Source organism: Neodiprion fabricii, chromosome 7 (assembly GCF_021155785.1).
Source record: "Neodiprion fabricii isolate iyNeoFabr1 chromosome 7, iyNeoFabr1.1, whole genome shotgun sequence".
NCBI classification, from domain to species: domain Eukaryota; kingdom Metazoa; phylum Arthropoda; class Insecta; order Hymenoptera; family Diprionidae; genus Neodiprion; species Neodiprion fabricii.
Window position 1 is genome coordinate 4287602 of NC_060245.1, and position 14228 is coordinate 4301829.

At 39.2% G+C, this 14228-nt stretch overlaps 1 protein-coding gene across 4 annotated transcripts in view; it reads left to right on the forward strand.

The window, feature by feature from the left end:
• LOC124186201 (neurexin-1) overlaps window positions 1-14228 on the forward strand; it is an 83193-nt gene that overhangs the window by 22314 nt on the left and 46651 nt on the right. For 3 of the 4 annotated variants that reach the window (XM_046577692.1, XM_046577693.1, XM_046577695.1), the window contains exons 3-6: window positions 8582-8729; window positions 9801-9860; window positions 13423-13566; window positions 13990-14150. In XM_046577692.1, the coding sequence (XP_046433648.1) occupies window positions 8582-8729; window positions 9801-9860; window positions 13423-13566; window positions 13990-14150 (513 nt within the window). The remainder of the gene's footprint in view (window positions 1-8581; window positions 8730-9800; window positions 9861-13422; window positions 13567-13989; window positions 14151-14228) is intronic. The other variant, XM_046577694.1, reaches the window with a different exon arrangement.

Genomic DNA, 14228 nt, shown 5'->3' on the forward strand with positions numbered 1-14228 from the left:
CAATTTTTATTATCTGCCTCGACGATATCCTGGGTGACCTGAGCGTTGGCTTAACCCGAGACCGTCCGGAGAAATCCCAATTACGGTGAAGGACGACGTCGATCAGCTCCTCATCTCCGCGCTGCTGCGTCTCTTCGTATTCGCATCGCCGCAGGCGTTCGACTCTCATGCGACATCCGGCATAAATCAATTGAAAACAGAATCTCCTTCGTTTTCCTGTCTGTAACGCGTTTCAAACTACACTGAGAGGAATTTTTAGTTCCGGTTACCGCTCGGTCCTTGACTATTTTCATTTTTTACCACGATCGAAAAATATACTTCCAGGTATAAAATGAAAATTAGTTTTCTAGCCGTTACCGGAAACTCTAGTATCCGTTGCTATTCTTTCTCATTACGATCACTGTTGCTAGATTTTCTTGCAACCGTTGCGAAAATTTAACGCTCGTGCAAGAATAAATTGACGTTAAAGCCTCGTTTAACTAAAAAAGTAGAGTAAACCTCGGAAACTGATTTTGCGTTGCAATAACCAAAAAAGTATCGACGATAGCGCAAAATGTTTACGCGTACCTCGTTTTTCGTAATTCCAACAATATTCAATCAGTTTTTTTAACGATACCTGTTTTACCGAATTTTTCTAGTTACTGTAACAAATGAAATTCTTCTCAGTGTGCCGTTATAACAACAACAATTCTGACGCAGAAAAAACCGTGCTCGTTATCCACTTTAATTTGTTTAGAAAATGTTTTAACTTTTTCAGCGTAATTTTAAGCAGCTTTGGTGGTTCTTTTTTATCTTTTTTTTTTCTTACATGCCCCTTGAAAAGATAGTTTTTATACTCAAACAAAGCCTCTTAAAACCAAAATTAGGTAGCAAAATTTTAAAAGATGAAATTTTTCAAACACTCTGACTGAAATATCTCGAAAAGTATAGAAATTAGGAATCTGTTCTTGGTTTCATTTTGTAGATAATCGAATATACTTCTAAAAAAATGTTGCCACTATTATGCGACGTTATTTGCATCAGCTTAGAACACGAGTGAGATAAAAATTTACAAAGTAACAAACATCTTCATTCATTCATTCAATCCACTCAACTTTAAACATTCGTATCGAACACAAGATGAACATTTAGGTGTATAGTAGTCTTGACCTTTTTTTTTCATAGAAAATTTGACTATCTACAAAATGAAATCAAGAACAGCTTTCCAATTTGTATAGTTTTCGAAATATTTCGATTACAGTGTTTGAAAAATTCAAACCGGACGAGTCACCGTATAAAATTTTACCACCGAGTTTCGGTTTCACGCGGCACTGTTTGAGGCTAAAAACTAACTTTTCGAAGGGCTACGTGAGCAGAGAAACAAAAAAAAAGTTTCAAAAAACGACCAATAAATTTTTCTTTATTTTTGACAAATTTTTTTTTATGTTTGTCCTCTTTTATTGTCCAACTTTCTTGTTTTACCGTTCTTTCTTTTTTTTTTTTTTTTTTAACCTCGCCTCTCCGCCGAATCGTCGCACACGAAAGCAATGCGTGTGGGGAAGGTGGTGAAAGTTTCGACACGTAGAAATTCGTTCACATCGACAATTTCCTCGCAAATCAAATAAACAAAGTTTTACAATATCACATGCCGGGGTGTAAGATTTTTTGGAACATAAAAAAAAAAAAAAAAAAATGAAGAGACGTTACAACGATCCGGACTGATCGAGAAAAATCAAATTTGCAGTAACTTGAAGAGAGAAATTATCACCTACAACAAAATTATACCGTCAATTGCGGTTTCCAAATGATCGGATCAGGCATTGGTGTGAGATTTTTTATTTTTTTCCGAAATAAGCGACGGTCGGTTTTCAAGATCGAGCGAACGGATTTCACCGGAATAACCTCACCTATACGCTCATATAGCCGGTAGCCATGCATAATATAGGCAGCGAAGTCGGGTATTTTTTATCCTGAGAAATTGCAAGGTTACAGCACGGACGTAAGTCAGGATTTGTAAAGGTAGGGCAGCGGGAAAAAATTTTTCGTTGTCAGTCGCGACTTACGGACGGAAGTTTTATATCATCTTCTTTGATAAAACCGCACCTTTTCACCGATGACATATCGATGCCAATTTCGTCGCGCCCTATTTCCGCAAACGAAATTACATAACTTTCTGCTTTTTGCTTTCTTTTTTTCTTCTTCTTTTCTCAATCATTTTTTGACAACAGTGCAATTTTTCATTCACGTCAAATTAGAACATTATATGAAAAACTCGGAAATCGATCGAGGCTCTAATATTTTTCACTCTTTTTTTTTTGTTAGTCCAGCTTGTACGATTATTCGTCTTCAAGCCCGAAGAAAGCCTGATTATAAATGCTTGCCAGACAGAGATAAAATTAATGCACCAATGAGCGTTCGCGAAACTGAAATATCCATTAATTTTCAATTTACGTTACAATCCAAGTTTCTTGCGTAATTTACTTGTCAAACGTTTTGTAAATTCTACAAGACACTTCGCTCAGCGGTGGAAAAATGAATATTCGCCCGCATATGCGAAGACAAAGATAAGGGAAAATATATCAGCGAAGCAGAGCTTCGGAAAGCTTTGAAAGCTTTGGGAGTGAGCCAGTCCAACCGGAAGTCAGCAGTTTGGGGTCGCTGACCATGTCTAGGGATGTTGGGGGAGGGGGATTTTCGGAGCGTATACCGCGAGTCTGAGCTTGTGTTGAGGTGAAACCAAAGTTCAAGCCGTAATTCCGGTTTCCGGCGAATTTGGAATACGGCGCACCTGTTATCAACCCGTTTGTAACTGTCAGCAATTGTCCCCGCAGTACCATTCGGGTCTTCATAAAGTAAAACCGCCAGGCTTTCGTCATCAAACGACTCTATAAATCGACCATATCAACCTGGCATCACGAGTACCGATCACCATGATTTTTGAAGAGATCCTGACGTCAAAGGATGCACTTCACAATCCTTTCCCCTCGGATAAACAACGCGACAAATAGGATTCCATTCGCGTGAAAGAAACCTGACCGACGAAACGAACGGAGAACGTCTTTCCACCAGTAACTACTTGGAAGTTACGTCGATCGCGTCCTGCGCCCAGTGGCTCTTGTATAAAATGGATGCTGGGTCGAAATCCAGGTTCCTTATATACCATCCTTGCCCATCTCTTTCGTAACGCAGCGATACGTGCAGGAGCTAGAAAATCGAGACTCGTCAGGCAGAGTTGGGTTCACGTTATCTCCGAATAAGCTCTTCTCCTTATCAACATCCTCATCAGACTCATCGTCGAGATTGACTTCGAGGATTTGCCGGTACAAATCCGGCTTCGAAACGCTTGTCCGGTGTTCAAATCATCCAGTATATTGGCCGGTATGTAGAATCGTCGTCGATATGCGGAGAGAAAAGTCTGTCGTTACGTAATTTGCCGAATTTCACAACTTCCAAGTTCAGACATGAACCCTTCCGTGGTCCACATTGGCCTGCTGGTCAATTACCCCATGCTCGACGAGTGAATTGCAGATTCGCCTTCCGACTAGTCCAACCCTGCAAGACCGTCACTTTGGAAGCGTATAACGAGTGGTTAACTCGTGTAAAAGGAAATAGCCTTTTCAATGTAACAACGGCGCGTCTGTTGGTTTCTCTGAAGTGGGATTGCAGATTCATTTATATTCCAAGGAATGCTCGTCTAGAGGGTCAATCGAGCCCTGAAAGGCAAAAGTGCATTCAAGGAAGTTGAGAAGTGGTTTAAAGGGGGGAAGAGAAAGAAAAAAAAAACGAAAAAAAAAGAACAAGAAAAAAAAAAAAAAACGAAGACAACTAGAATAAAGACAAGAGACGTGGCAACATCGCGGAGAAACGGCCGCCAGGCGAGGAGGCGAAGAGGGTTGCGGGGGAGACCTCGATCAATATGGCGGATGGAAAGGGTGTGCCAGGGGTGGTAGGGGAAATGGGGGCATAGGGGAAACCGTAGAGGAAGCTCGAAGTGGGGGCTCTACAGTCACGTCACGTCACGCTACGGCATGCCATGCTGTCAACGTGACCTTGAGGCAAATCTAGAAAGAGGTGGACCACTTCTTGCACTCTCGATGAAAAATTGTCCAAGCATTTTTTCTTCATCATCGACTTGGCCCATCTTCCAAGGTGTGCGAATTTATTTGAAGGGGTCGAAACACCATCGATAGACCAACCCATGGAATACCACAAAGTGAATATCGAGTACAAGTTGAGGGACCATCGATTTTTTTTGTACCTTTCAGTAGATGATCATTCTTAATTTTTACGGTTGAACCGTTGCAAAAGTCCAACAAATTTTTGTCGAATCGTTCGGTCGAAATAGATGAAAATAAAATTTGACAAACCGTGCACGAGTTGTCATGGGCAGATATTTCTGCACTCTCTGGAATCCGAGGCTGGATGACGAAACTAGTTTTCACGCTGTTTTAACCAACTGGTGAAACTTTTTTCAACTGGAACTACAACTTTTCGGGCTCACAAACATGCGGTGTATGATTAGTGCTTTCTCGGGCTTAAGCTGCACCGATTTTATTTTCGACTTAAAAAACTTGTGTCAGATATGAACACCGTTTTTCATGACGTGTCTGATCGCATTTGGGTTACCCTTGTCATCGATTAAGCTAAAAATTGAACAATTTCGACGTCACGATAATTTCATGACGGTACGATTTCAGTTTCCGGTCTTAAGGACTCTTTCAATCACTCGTAAACTAAACGAGCACATTTCTTATTTTTTTGATAAAAACAAACAGACCAGTACTTCCACCACTCTGGAGTAAACGGGTCTCGATTGTCGCTGCGAAAAATTTTCAACCGCGAAATGTGTAATACTAGAAATCATCCAAACGATATCGCAAAGACAGACTGTAATATATTATTTCTGATAGAGTTGTTTTCGCTTGATCAGAAAAAAGGTGCTGGAAGTGGATAACATGCGTTACCCTTTACGTTATACACATAGAAAGTCACTCGAGTGCTCGAACCGCCATTGAGTTCTTATCTCTATCATTCTACTTCGTCTCACGCGTGATCCTGAAATCAAAGGGTTTTTTAACTGGCCATCATCCTCCGTTTATCTGTCATACTTTATCTGTATGTACGTAATATATATATACATATATATATATATATAGATGTTATACTTCAGGGATCATGATTTTCTTTACGGTTTTGGTTTATTCATCATTTCCTTTCCCGCTAACTCACCTGGAAAGTTATCTCGGATATCTATAAAAATCATCTGGTTGAAGGTACAAGGGTTTTCATAGTGATCTCCACCATAAACTTGCTTTCCGTATACCATCTAAAAACAGTTGAATGAACAACGGATAAATGCAGTGTCAATAATTGAATCTTTGGGTACAGGGAATAATTTTATCACATCGTGAATGTTGAAGTCTTCTTGTAAGGTTACAGCAATTATGGACAGTGTTTGAAATATCAAATTCAGTCCAAAAGGTGAAACGAGTCGTAGGTTCATTTTTTCGCTGGGTAAAAGTCTGGAAAAAGAAACAGGGTCAAGTACTGAAGAAATTTTCCTCGTAGCAAATTCAGGGAACTGGGTAGATGTAAATTATGCATCGCATCGAAGTGAAATTTTTGCAACAGCACAGTCCGATTTCAGTTTCGAACAGAGCTTTAATCTCTCGTTGTTACAGTAGAGTTAGTACGAAGTTAAACATTCAACAATCATCGTAAAGTTCTCCGAGTGAAAGAAAGAAAGAAAGGAAGAAGTAAGAAACGGTCATTCAATCGCAATTAATCCACACGGTCTTACAGAGTTCGAACTCTCATTGAAGAGAGCTGGCGACTCTTTGCGTGTCTGCACTCAGTTGCAATGCCGTTTTCCAAGAATCGCTGTCTTAACGATTTAATTAACAATGAAAGGTTTGCGAGCCTCGTTTCTACGTCGAGTTCATCCAGCTCCAGTTCGCAGTTTCTCTTAAACCACTCCCAGCTATACAGGACTTTCTTGTCCCGGTTCTTGGCGTTTCCACGATCCCACCCATTCCATCCCATCCCATCCCATTTCATCCCATCCCATCCCATCCTTACGGGCAAACAATCCTAACCAGCTCCCTGAAAATGCCCCCGTCTCTACACGTCCACAATTTTCGCAGCCAATTAGGAACTCCTCCCTTCCTCCCGCCTTTTAATTAGCGCCGTTCTAGAATTATCATTAAATTGTCAAAATAAAACACGCGTTGATTAGATTAGGATCGAGCAGACTGCGTGTTCTTATATCCCTGTAAATTCGCCTCGAGTTATACCGCGGCATGAATGATCACACGTTGGATAATATTATCGCATGCATCGATTCTGCGAGAACCTGAATTCTAACAACTCCTAACAAACCTACGTACATTGACTAAAAATAGACCGGCTGATTGTTGCAAGAACCGCAGCTCATTTGTCAAAATGACTGATGATCATCTTGCCCTGAAAGTGATGCAAATCCCACGTTTAGAATATTGGAATAACAGAAAATACGACATGCTATCATTTATCAACAGTTTATTATCGAGCAATCAACACTCTGAATATATTATTCGATGCATGCGCGTACAAATCGTTTCCTGCGTCCGTTTGATCTGTACAGTAAAATTCACTGGATTAAAAAAACGTTGAAGTACCCAAATAAAGATTATTAGAGAACAGCGATAGAGTCCAACGCGATGTAAACCATGCCGGTATTTCAGTCACGTTTGCTTATCTGAGAGCCAATCTTCTTTGCCGGCACAGCTGAGTGTCCACAAAAGGAGAAGAAAAACTCAGAGAAAAAGAGTTCTTATACAACGTAATTCATAAGAGCGAGAGTCACTTGGAGATCTATCACAATTACATGGACGAGAGCTGTTCACTTCGGTAGTTTGAACTTCCGCTTGCCTCGTCGTTTTTCTCAGCGGCCGGCACCGACGGTAAGTCGAAGCGTACCGCGGGTAAAGCAGAATGCGCCCCGGGTAAAGCAGAACGGCAGAGGGAAAGCACGCTAGTTCGATCAGCCTAAACGTCAGCCTGAGCTATTCCTCCCTTCCGCTCTACTCGGGTCGTTTTGGAATCTAACGAACTTTCTCACCCTTCCGCAATTTGCAGTAAAGTCTGAAGTACAAGGCATTCCATGCGCTTTGTACTTTAGACAGTCGGAGGGTGCCCAGGGGCAGATTTACACATTCTACATGCTACACCAGCCAAGGTCTGCTGATTTGCACGCCCCTTTCTTGGGTCGCCGGGGTTCACTTTCATGATGGGTGGAAAAGAACAATAGTCGTTGAAAGTATTACCGGGATGTGCAATTCTCCGCGAATTTTACGTGAGGAGGCAAAATTTCAATTTAACTTTGAATAAATTTCTTCTTTTTCACGACGTTCTGCATTTCATATTACACGTATATTTATTGTTATCATACCTACGTATGTTGGTTATACAAGGGAATTGTCGTAGAACACGGTTGCTTGGCGCATTATTTGTCCGACAATTTCTCCATGGTAAACTTTTATCGTAAACCGGTCTTACGTCAAGTTTTCAAGTAGAGTTAACCACCTGACACTAATTTTCAAAGTTTTCCAAACAAAAGGTTTCAGCCCGACGCGACGACGTTAAGCCGATCTCTGTGCAGCCCTGAGCAACACGAAAGCTCGCGTGTAAAACATCCCCCTTCCCTTCCCTCTCTCCCTCCCCCTCGCTCCTCATTGCGATCGCAGAGTATACAACGAGTATTAATTCGACGAAACGTTGTTACTTGTAAGTAACAGTCACTGAATTCAACAACAGCAGAAGAATCCGAGGAGTTTATCACTCGTGGATTTAATTTACGTCTGGTTTCAATATTACAAAGGTTCCTAAAGATTTCAGAAGATTTCAAGACGTTTCAAAAGTTTACAACAGATTTCGGATGGTTACAAATATTTCGAAGATTTCGACGGATCACAAAAGATTTTAAATAATTTCAGTGGATTTTGAAAGATTTAGACGGATTTCAAAGATCTTAAAGGACTTCAAAAAAATTTCAAGAGATTGCAAATAGTTTGAAACTGATTGAAATAGTTTTCTGAGGATCTTTAAGGATTGCAAGTGATTTCTAAGAGATTTCTAATGATTTTAGAAGATTTGAGAAGATTTCAAAAATTATACAAGATTTTGGGGATTTTAAAGAATTTTATAAGATTTCAAGAAACTCCAGAAGACTTCTAAGGATTTCAAAAGATTTTCAATAGTTTCAAAGGATTTCAGTTCATTTTAAGAGACTTGAGCCAGATGATTTCAAGAGATATTTTATAGGCTACAAAATATTTCAGCAGATTTCGAATATTTCAATAGTATTCGAGAAACTTTACAAGATTGACGAAAAAGCGTAAATCAAATTTCAGTATTTATCAACCCCTCAGAAAAATTGAATAATTTCCGTGTGTAAGGGTGGACTATAAATAAAAAATGTTCATCAATAAAACTGCTCGGAAACACTGAATTTATCTACCGTTGAGATTGATTCTTTCTTTTTCCAAATTGCGTCATCGCATTATCGATATCGCGTTTGCTCACGGGGTGGAAAATTGATCCAAATGAATATGTTATGTTACAGAGCTTGCGGAGCATGATCGTGACGAACGTAACGGACGCGTGCGAGGTTCACGATCCGTGTCAACACGGTGGGATTTGTATTTCAACGGACAGCGGGCCGATCTGCGAGTGTCGGACAGGAGACTACGAGGGTGTCTACTGCGAAAAAGGTGAGCCCCATGCTTTTTGAGCCGTAGTATAAATCGCCATCGTTCCAAGTCGTTGAAGTTCCGTGGACCAGTATTGCGGTTGTAAGTTTAATATGTGTGATAAAAAATAGTACGGACAAAATCCAGGCATTTACAGAATTTCGTTCCATGTGGTCACATGGGATTCTGTGATATTCGGGCACGTGAAACGTGCGAAGGAAGCAACGTAATGAAAGGATACGTACACCTACACTTAACTTGATGTGTTACGTAAATTATTTCTGGAAAATTATACGTCACATTGCCGGAAAATCTTTTCATCTAGCGTATTATTTTCTGCGTTACGTGTGTGATATAACCGCAGGGAAAAATATATATACGGAAAAATTATACGGCTCAGGTTCGTTCGCAAGGTTATGAGATTAGGGTTTGACATTGCTGTAAGTTTAGGTTATAGTCTCGTAAGCGTGGGAGGTAACGATGGTGAAACGTTAAAGGAATCGAAGAAAAAGATTTCGGGATACTTGAACCTCGAAGTGTTTCGCGCTTCAGACTTTCTTCGAGTTCACCTAAGCAACGTGAACATTTTGCTTTTTCAGCGAGATAAGTATTTCTTCGATGGCAAAGAACTTACTTGTTCGCTAGTGGTGAGAAAAAATTTTTGCATGGAAATTGAAATACGTGAAAGATTTATTAACGTGAAAAATTTTCTACCCAGAAATATATTTTTCGATTGTTGTAAAAAATGTAAAATAGTCGAGGACTGAGCGGTAACCGGAACCAAAAATTTCTCTCAGTGTTCGTATGGGATCATTTCTTATCACCGAGATCGATGAACGCGTTTCGATGCCTGAGAATTAGTCCCGAGTAATTTATCTATACCTGAGTGTTTTTTATTTGTTTATTTATTTATTTTTTTTCATTCATACCTTGCCATCAACAAACACGTACAATTGGATTACCTTCTGAAACCTGAAAGAAACGTTTTACCGTAAAGATCGATATCTAATTATAATTAGATTAATGACTGCAACGAAGACGATTTTGTTTCTTACATTATTATTTCTTTTTTTTTTTCTATGGTGTGTCCAGAGGCATGGAGCACTGTGCTACCGACAGCTGGCACTGACGAATTCTGGGAGTGGGATTACAGTGAGTTTGAAACTTAAGTCCCCTTAAGTTCCCGTAATTATTTATCGAGCTTATCAATCATCTCGCTGTTTAAGTCTGTACATAATGATCATATTTTGTTTCAACCATGAATCACCTGCTGGTTTGGATTCAATTTACTGATGGTGAAAAATTTTTCAAATTTACCACAAAAATACTCGTATTATCTGGATAATTTTTTTTCTACCACCTAAATATCATCTAGATAATTTTCAATCCATGCTAGATTATCGAGTCTTAAAATAGTTGAGAAGAAAATTATTCTTCGTTGTAAACACGAGCACACAAATGAATAATTGAGTTCAACGTGTAAAATAATCTGTCAATATTGAATGGTGAACTTTTTGGAAAGTTTGAAAATTATCTAAAACGCAGGTAATTCGTGCAGGCAGTTGGCTAGCTTTTGAAAGTATACATTCAGGACTTCTGACCGCTCAACTATTTCCCTTGAAGATAAATTCAAAAACACAATATATGGTGTATATATATATACACGAAACCGAAGAAATAAATACATCATCATTGTAAATTATACGAGTTAATTTTCATTATAATTTCTTGCAGAAGTTGTTAATTAATCGTGCAATTAAACAATTATCGTACGCATTAAATTACATCGAAACAAAGTCTTTCGGACTTTTAAAATAACCTAGACGGCGATAAAAAAAAAACCCAGTCTAACGATCATTTATCATCTCAGTTCGTTTGACCGAACTCTTGAAAGTAATGAATACGATCGTTATATGCAGGGATTTTTATCCCTTCCCATTTTGGGTGTTTAACGTTTTGACAACGGCACGTGTTAATTTTGAATTAAACGATCCTCCTCGTTTTTGATTAATGGTAATGTAGGTACTCGGGTTATACCGCTATCAAGGTATGAAATAAACGATGCGAGATTTTTTTTTTTTTTTTTTCAATTTTTGTCCGTCTTTTTACACGAAGGGTGTATAATCCGCGAATAAAATTATAGAATAACGATCCGAGCCTCGTATCAGACTTTTGGTCTATCACAGCAAACTGAAAACTCTCCAACTTACGGATTATAAATCATATGCATGAAAATTATTAATTTCTCCGCAGGGTAAACCGCTTCGCTATAGGTGAGATATTGTATAAATATATATATGCATAAAATACATTATGCGATGGGCAGAGTTTTGCGCTGAAAGGACGCGAGACGCTCTCCAAATTGTCAAACTTTTGGCTCGAGGCAGTCGAGTTTAGCCGTTCCGACCTTCCAGAAATATGCAAACTTGCAAATCTTTCTAGATGAAACTGGTTACGATAGAAGTAGATAAGATATTACGAGTTTTTAAACTAGGATCATAATTTCTAACCGAAATGAAATCCGCGCTTGAAATAACCAGACTTCGTAGGTTTTCAAATTGGATTCTCGATCCTTTGGGACATGAAACAAAAATACAAGTTGATTAAAAAAAAAATATATACATATAAACCGAGTAAAATATATTTTGAACGTGACGTCACTTGGAGAACAAAACCGACATTTATTCAAGTTGGTAGTTATTTTTTTTTTTTTTCTTTTTCTTTAATCAAAAAATTGCATCAAAATTTCTTGTTTTTTATTCGCGAAGTGGATGGAATTCTTGAAAGCATAAAGCAATCCATCAGACGGCCGATTTCCAACGGCATGAATGAACTTGACGAGCGAGTGGATTTTGAAAGGATTTTTATTGATTCAATTCGCACGACACAATTACGAGCATTGTACTTTCGCATCGTTTCGTTTGTAGTATAGGTACTCGGGATATTTTTAAAACACTGAAAGTCGTCGCTTTGTAATGAGAGGGAAAAAAGAAATAAAAAAAAATTGCGATATGAAAACGGAGAATATCGCGTGTCACGCTCGGCTGGCACCGTATTTTCGAAATCTATATTTCATTCGATATCGTTAAGTCATCAATATTCAACCTGCGGCACAAACAACGCGCCTTTTGTCGTCAACATTTTGCACATGGGTAGAATGACGGAAAAGATGCGAAACTGGTAGAAAAGAAAAAAGAAGGCATAAAAAAGAAAGACGAGATGCCGTTTAAGCGTGAATTCGTATTTTCATATGTATGGGGAAGAAATTCCGAGGAGAAAGGTGAAACAGTTTTCTTTAGAGATCGTGAAGCTGAAGCATTGAATTTGTCGTATCCTTTTACCTGCACCGGACGCTCTCCGCAAATTTACCGAAGGCTTTAGGAAAGAAGGGAAGTTCTTTGAGGTCTTTGTCATATCCGACGTCGTGTATTATAATACAAGCGTTGAATTATTGAACATTCATATATATTCAAAGTAAACATGTTTGTGTTATTTTCGTAAATTTAAGGGGGTAGGTATACGTTACGTGTACAGCTTGAAATAGATGGCTGGAAAAGTACTTACGTAATATTACGGAATTTATGTGTTGATAATCGGTTATTTAATTCAACCGGGGTTTGCTTTATTCAAAGTTGCGTAGATCGAACTTCGTTTGCATTATGGTGTGCAAAGAGAAATTTTTTTTTTTTCTCAAACGCTCGTCAAAATTCTGTCAGAGCATCTCAAAAACAATATCTCAGTCGAAGATGAGCTCTTAATATTTATATTTAGCAGTGCCTATTTTATTTTTTTCGTTTTCCTTAACGCGTCAAAAAAACTCGGCAAATTTTATTATCATCTTTGTTGCGGTTTATTATTTTCCGTTACTAATCTTATCCCAAAGGACTCGCTTTTGGTTGAAAATGTGTAGCCAATACATCCTTAAGGATTTCTCTTCGTTCGCTGATGCAGCATCGGAGAAACAAGTCCAGGATGGATTATTCTTCTGGATAAAAGGAGAGGGATGAATCCCTTTGAACCAATTTACGTATTCGACGTGCAGTCAGATCCGCGCATGACACGTAAATAGGGTCACGTAAGGCAAGTTAAAATGAAAACGACGGCTGTAAAGGGGAATTTACGATAAAAAAATTAATTGTCTGTCGTTTGCATTTTTGAAAAGTTTCATCCCTCCTCTCAATGGACCCGTATCCATTTTTTCCTTAAACAATTTGTCGGTGCATCACCCTGATTCATTTAAATGAGGATCTAACGAGGCAATTTTACTCTCTAAGAGAGGTAAGATGCGCGTATCTAAAGCATGTAAAATTTTTTAAACACATACCGTATGATCAAAAAATTGACTTAATTTCCTGTAAATGAGCACCCAAGCCGAACTTCGAGTTCAATCGCATGAAATAAAGTTCGGTGGTTCCAAAATGCGTCGAGAGTCAATGCAAGGTGAAAATTATGAAATCGCACCGAGTGACTCGGTCGGAAAGGAAGAAATCTACCGAACAACAGACGCAGCTCGTAGGCGCAGCTTTTTTATCGCAAAAAATTATCTTCAAAGTTGAGAAATGAAATTAGCCGAAATTTTTGACACCACTTGCCTGAATTCGGTGGGAAACTTGTAACCTCACAGGTAGTATCTAATTATTGTAAGCCATTTTGCCCCTAAGATAATTAATTAGAAGGGGTTGTTAACGGCGTTCTGTCGATATTGTTGTTGCAGACAAAGCACCTTCAGAAGCAACTTTCAAAGGCACGGAGTACCTAACGATAGATCTGAGCAAGGCTGAACCAGTTATGAGTACTCAGGAGTCGATCAGTATTTACTTCAAGACAAGACAGCCCAACGGACTCTTATTCTATTCCGGTAAGTTGAACGAATCGTTCGTTAAGAATTTCTTCAATATTTCGGTTCAAGAAATCGTAGGACAGTGGATAGAGCGGGAAAATACTTTGAGCCCTTGTAATTCCATGTTGGCCCCTTTACCCTTGGCCGAGTGTTTAATCAGGAGTTAAAACGGTGGGATTGTTAAATTCAACGAATTCCGGCGTAAGCGAAATATTTCATACGTTAAATTTTGCCGCGTAGAATATCCCCCGAAGGCAGAGAGGTAGAGATATGCTCGACGTCTCATCTCCCATGGGAGTCTGTATACAGAGGGGGAGAAATTCTTGTAAATATATAGAAGCAAGTAGACTGCGGACAATAAAATACCTCCGCGAAGTTGAAACACCTGCTCAAAGTTTCACGCGCTGGATAGCATGTCAAGAATAATGATTCATTCCGCAGGCGAAGCAGGTGACTATCTCACGATATCGCTAAAGGATGGAGGCGCTGCGGTTGGCATGACATTAGCTAATGGCAGGCTGGATCTTCACATCAAACCCGCGAGGGTCAGATTCGACGATAATCAGTGGCACAGAATCGTCGTACATAGGCGAGTTCAAGAGGTGAGTAGATCCAGCATTTACATCTTGCCTAGGTTCGTATCTGCGTTATGTGCACGTGATCGAAGATTCGATTACCCA